The sequence below is a fragment of the Haliotis cracherodii genome, unplaced genomic scaffold, assembly GCF_022045235.1.
Source record: "Haliotis cracherodii isolate W230 unplaced genomic scaffold, xgHalCrac1.p SCAF_10, whole genome shotgun sequence".
NCBI classification, from domain to species: Eukaryota; Metazoa; Mollusca; class Gastropoda; order Lepetellida; family Haliotidae; genus Haliotis; species Haliotis cracherodii.
The window spans coordinates 46,329,156-46,334,924 of NW_027266265.1; the positions used below are offsets into that span (position 1 = coordinate 46,329,156).

At 43.4% G+C, this 5,769-nt stretch overlaps 1 protein-coding gene across 1 annotated transcript; it reads right to left on the reverse strand.

Annotated features, from left to right (window-relative positions):
- Positions 1-325: 325 nt before the first annotated feature.
- LOC139454448 (tubulin beta chain) lies at positions 326-3,958 on the reverse strand. The gene is made up of 3 exons (XM_071236152.1): positions 3,792-3,958; positions 2,189-2,297; positions 326-1,770 (listed from the first exon to the last, which is right to left on the reverse strand). The coding sequence occupies exons 1-3, from the start codon at positions 3,846-3,848 to the stop codon at positions 596-598; spliced, it is 1,341 nt and encodes a 446-aa protein (XP_071092253.1). The 5' UTR covers positions 3,849-3,958; the 3' UTR covers positions 326-595.
- Positions 3,959-5,769: the final 1,811 nt, after the last annotated feature.

Consider the following 5,769-nt stretch of genomic DNA (forward strand, 5'->3'; position numbering starts at 1 on the left):
AGTGTAATCTGGTAGATGTATTTACCAAACTACGTACATGATTGATAGTATAAATAACTTTTTTGCCTGGTACAGGCGCGATAATTTTACTTGCTACACAATCTATTTCGGATAATGATCGGAGATCCGCCCCTTGATCTGAATACCGGTTTTGTAAATGTAAATTAAAAATAATCGTATGTTGATCAATCCGAAAATATTATTTCTTACGAGACTAGAAAACTAGTAGAAATTTAGACTTGGATGGTTCTCTCTTTACCCGAAACTGTTGTTTCTGAGGCTACTATTTTCCTTGGAACTAATACAACAAATGCAAATTTATATTGTATCGACATTGCAAGTGGTTTTTATTCACCAGGTTTGTAACATCGAAATGAATATCACATGTAAACATTTTCAACTTTGACGTGTTTGATTCAGCATTTTGAGAAAAAGTTTGACAAAAATGTCGAAAGTGGTTAACAGATGTTTCGGAAACAATAAATAACATCGACTATAATTGCACATCAGTATTTGGCCAACTTTCTTAGCGTTTTTGGTCCCTTGCGAAATGCCAAAAAAAAGTCATAAGGCTTGCTGTCATTTGTCGTCAAGTCTATGCTGCTTCCTCTTCTCCCTCTTCCTCGTCGAACTCTCCCTCTTCCTCGGCGGTGGCATCCTGGTACTGCTGGTACTCGGACACCAAGTCGTTCATGTTGGACTCGGCCTCGGTGAACTCCATCTCGTCCATGCCCTCGCCAGTGTACCAATGGAGGAAAGCCTTTCTCCTGAACATGGCTGTGAACTGCTCGGAGATGCGCTTGAACAGCTCCTGGATGGCGGTGCTGTTGCCGATGAAGGTTGAAGACATCTTGAGACCACGTGGTGGGATGTCACAGACAGCTGTCTTCACGTTGTTGGGGATCCATTCAACGAAGTAGCTGCTGTTCTTGTTCTGGACGTTGAGCATCTGTTCATCAACCTCCTTCATGGACATGCGGCCACGGAATATGGCAGCCACTGTCAGGTAGCGACCGTGACGGGGATCACAGGCAGCCATCATGTTCTTGGCATCAAACATCTGCTGGGTGAGCTCGGGCACGGTGAGTGCACGGTACTGTTGGCTTCCTCTGGAGGTGAGGGGTGCGAAGCCGGGCATGAAGAAGTGAAGACGGGGGAAGGGCACCATGTTGACAGCCAATTTACGAAGATCAGCGTTCAGTTGACCAGGGAACCTCAGACAGGTGGTCACTCCGGACATGGTGGCTGACACAAGATGGTTGAGGTCACCGTAGGTGGGTGTGGTCAGCTTCAAGGTTCTGAAGCAGATGTCGTACAGAGCCTCATTGTCGATACAGTATGTCTCGTCTGTGTTCTCAACCAACTGATGGACTGACAGGGTGGCGTTGTAGGGCTCAACGACTGTGTCGGACACCTTTGGTGATGGTACAACGGAGAAAGTGTTCATGATTCTGTCAGGGTACTCCTCCCTGATCTTACTGATGAGGAGTGTGCCCATGCCAGACCCAGTGCCACCACCCAGAGAGTGGGTCAGCTGGAAGCCCTGTAAACAGTCACAGCTCTCTGCCTCTTTGCGAACAACATCCAGCACGGAATCTACCAGCTCAGCGCCCTCTGTGTAGTGACCCTTGGCCCAGTTGTTACCAGCACCGCTCTGACCGAAGACGAAGTTGTCTGGACGGAAGATCTGTCCGAAGGGACCAGATCGGACAGAGTCCATGGTGCCTGGCTCCAGGTCGACCAAGACTGCACGGGGAACATATTTGCCTCCTGGAAAATATAAGGTACATGTTAGTATATGAAATGTATGTATCTTATTAACAAGTGACAACTTAACTTGATACAGTATGACATCTTGTTGAGGCAAGAACTCACAAAGTATGAGTAGTGAATCACAAACAATGAAAACATTAAGGAAGATAAGAAATTAACTCCCATCAATGGTAAAAGTATTCTTATACATAACTAACCAAAATGGCTAGTGGTATTTAAGATTACACTAGGCAGTGAGCTAGATTGCTGGCTGTTTAACCGCACAACCATAATGATTTAATGAACATAATTAAGTTATTTCATAATGAAAATAGTGTCCAAATTATTCAAACTTCACACAGATATTATCATTGTGTGTATGGTGCGGTCATTACTGTAAATGCTTTCTGTAATGTTATAAGACAATGTCCCTCACCTGTAGCCTCGTTGTAGTAGACGTTGATTCTCTCCAACTGGAGGTCGGAGTCACCGTGGTAGGTGCCGGTGGGGTCGATGCCGTGCTCGTCGGAGATCACCTCCCAGAACTGCAATAAAAATATGACCTAAATTAATCAGAATATTTACACATGCAACAAAATATAAACGACCCTTGCTTATTTACAATCACCGGAGATGACACCTCAGCCTAACATACTACATGTCAGCATACCACACGATCAGGAGTTTTCCCAAGTTTATTTGTACAAGGAGTGTTTGGAGTTTGCAGTGAACCATATAAGGATAACATTTGACGAAGCTCCTTACAAAGATACCCTTTGCTCATGTCAATCTTGTCAGAGCGGTTTGTGTGGGGAGTGGCGTAGACGATTTACCTGAAGAGCCAGCGAATGTTAAGTGTGTTATTCCTCTGTAGTCACGGTTTACTTGAACGTGCTAGTCTTAGTTTACACAGTCTTGCAAACTCCCGACACCAAATATGTCCCCTGTTTATCCCCCTGCTCCCGGGGACTATGTTGACTTAATACATGGCCGCCATGTTGGGATGTGCCGGACCAGAAAATAATCTCGGGCTAATAGAATTTACTACACATTCCTAGATGTGTTTTTTTTATTTCATCTGAATATTTTCTTAATTTTTCAATACCACTAACGTAGTATCACCGCTAAGGCGTTATTCGTAAAATTGCTAGTTCTAACATCAACATAAATTACCCTGTACAATAACCAGTGTCGCCATTTTAAATTGTGTCAAACGTGTTTCAGCGAAGGGTGTCAAAAAATTATATTCGCGGGTAACTCTGACGTTTAAATCGTAACGCTCCGACCCAGACAATACCCTTCCCGCCCATTGGACGCCTCGCTGAACAAATACATCCGTTGTGGATTTCATGTCAATGAATGACCCAACGGACGGGCGGTGGTTGCTAAGGCAACGCCCTACCGGCACACCTGCAGTTTCCTCGTGGTGCACATTTCAAGTTACTGACTGACGAAGTTAAAATGTTTCTAAATGGGGACTGTTGACAAGCAAGTATCCCATAAATGTTTGTGTATACACAGCGAAGATGGAAAATATCGACTGTTGGCACCAACTACATGATGACATAACGGCGCCATTATCATAATGTATGCACGACGGCCTTGCAGTGCCGACCATATGAGTCATGCACTAACGTGAATCTGGCTGGTGATTCACTCAAAGGAGACATTTAACTCAACAATCACAACATTCATCAATTCAATACATCCAAATTCTTATCTCTACGAGGTTCTTCTTATCGAACATGAACTGACCAAGCCTTCCCGCCACTTGCCTTTGTCTACAGCGAACCACGCCAGTCATGCGTCACAAATTTTCACTGTCCCATAAAATGGCGGTTCATGGGGATATATATCGTGTTGTAGTCAACATGAGTCGAAATATGTCTTCAAACATGATTAAATTGCTACACATGTCAAAATGGCGACATGACCATGTGGTGGGATGTGCCGGTTAAATCAGACGTCGGAAGGGATGTTTAAAATTTGAACACCATTTGAAAGTTCACGACTAATATTTTCAACTAAACGTGACCTACCTTAGCTCCGATCTGGTTTCCGCATTGTCCAGCTTGTAAGTGAACGATTTCCCTCATTTTTAGCTAGTAACAGAGACCTAGTTGCACGAACACTGACGAGAAACTGAGTATGCGCTGAACAGCCACCGACTCGTATATATACTACTAATTATGGAAACGGTCAACAGGATCGCCTGTTGTTAGCAACCCTAGATTGTGTCGAGATAGCCGATTGGTTAATTCAAAAGCGGCGAGCATTCTGATTGGCTGAGCGAGCTCGGCAGGGCTTACAATTAACATTTTAATATTGATCCTCACTCCTTAACCCTTGTTGCTAAGCAACGGTCGTCTTGCCCTCTTCGCCCCGCTCCGTGGCTTATCACGTGATCTCCTTGAAGGACCTGTTACTGTCTTAGTTCACATCAACATCAGTTATTTCCCTTTATAAGTTGCAAAATAGTATGGCGTAGTTATTTTGAACGGGAGCTATTCATGGTTTCAACGGAATGTGAATGACATTTGCTGTGAAGGGTTGGGTTTGTGAAAAACCTCGCTGGACACTTACGCTCGGAGCGGATTCAGGGCTACCCAAATAGACCCAAAGCCTTGTAATTACGGTTTCAGAGTAGGGTGTTGAAATACCCTAGCCTAAAATCCAAGTTACGTATTTGTCAAGAGACTGTAGATATTGCTTCTACTCAAAGACTGTTTGTAAACACTCCTCTTCAGTTTCCAAATCGATTGAAATGCTTAAAGCTTTTTTTTGTGTTTATCTTTTAGAACTTAATTTTGAATAGGTATGTAAGTTAACCCGACGTTTACGCCACAATACATCTATATGCTTTTCATATTTACACAGTTTACTGCTTAATGATGTCTGTCTTAATTACATGACACAACACAAGACATTTTGTTTTAATTTATTTGTCAATCAATGTTAATATATGTGGGCTTTAATTATCTAAAATAAGATTAACCTGATACTAAGTACACATGTGCAAGGTGTATAGTATATAATTATCAGATCGATCAGATGGTGGTTAAAATTGATAAGACCGAAGAAGGAAGCATTCCTCCCCTCTTAATTATATGATATTTTGTTTTAAGTTATTGGTCAGTTTGTGTAAATATGTCGGCTTCACCAGTCTGGAAGAAGTCTAACTTGATACATGTTTTTATGAAGTAAAAATTGACATCTGTCCCTCTCCCCCTCCGTCTATCTCTCTCCCTCTCTCACCCCCTTCTCTCTCTCTCTCTCTCCCCTCTCTGACTCTCCCCCCTCTCTCTCATCACACACACACATCATCCTGTTCTCTCTCTCTTACTCATCACACACATCACCATTCTCTCTCTCTCTCTCTCATCACACACACACATCATCCTGTTCTCTCTCTCTCTCTTACTCATCACACACATCACCATTCTCTCTCTCTCTCTCCCTCTCTCTCTCTCTCTCATCACACACACACATCATCCTGTTCTCTCTCTCTCTCTTACTCATCACACACATCACCATTCTCTCTCTCTCTCTCTCATCACACACACACATCATCCTGTTCTCTCTCTCTCTCTTACTCATCACACACATCACCATTCTCTCTCTCTCTCCCTCTCTCTCTCTCTCATCATACAAACACACATCACCATGTTCTCTCTCTCTCTCTCTCTCTCTCTCATCATACAAATACACATCACCATGTTCTCTCTCTCTCTCTCTCTCTCTCTCTCTCATCATACAAACACACATCACCATGTTCTCTCTGTGATGTCCTCCCCACAAAAAGGCGCCAGTACTCAAAACATGCACACACACATTGCCACAATAGCCACTTGTGATGAGAATTCGTTCAGCCGCTTGATAAGCCGGGAGCACTTATACAGTGAGTTCACAAGGGCGACGGTGATTTCTTCGTGTGACCCTTACACTCGTCCCCTACTCAGTTTGCTCTGGGGGTATTACGCTATTAAACAGGGAGATCACACAGGTAGTTTTGTTTCT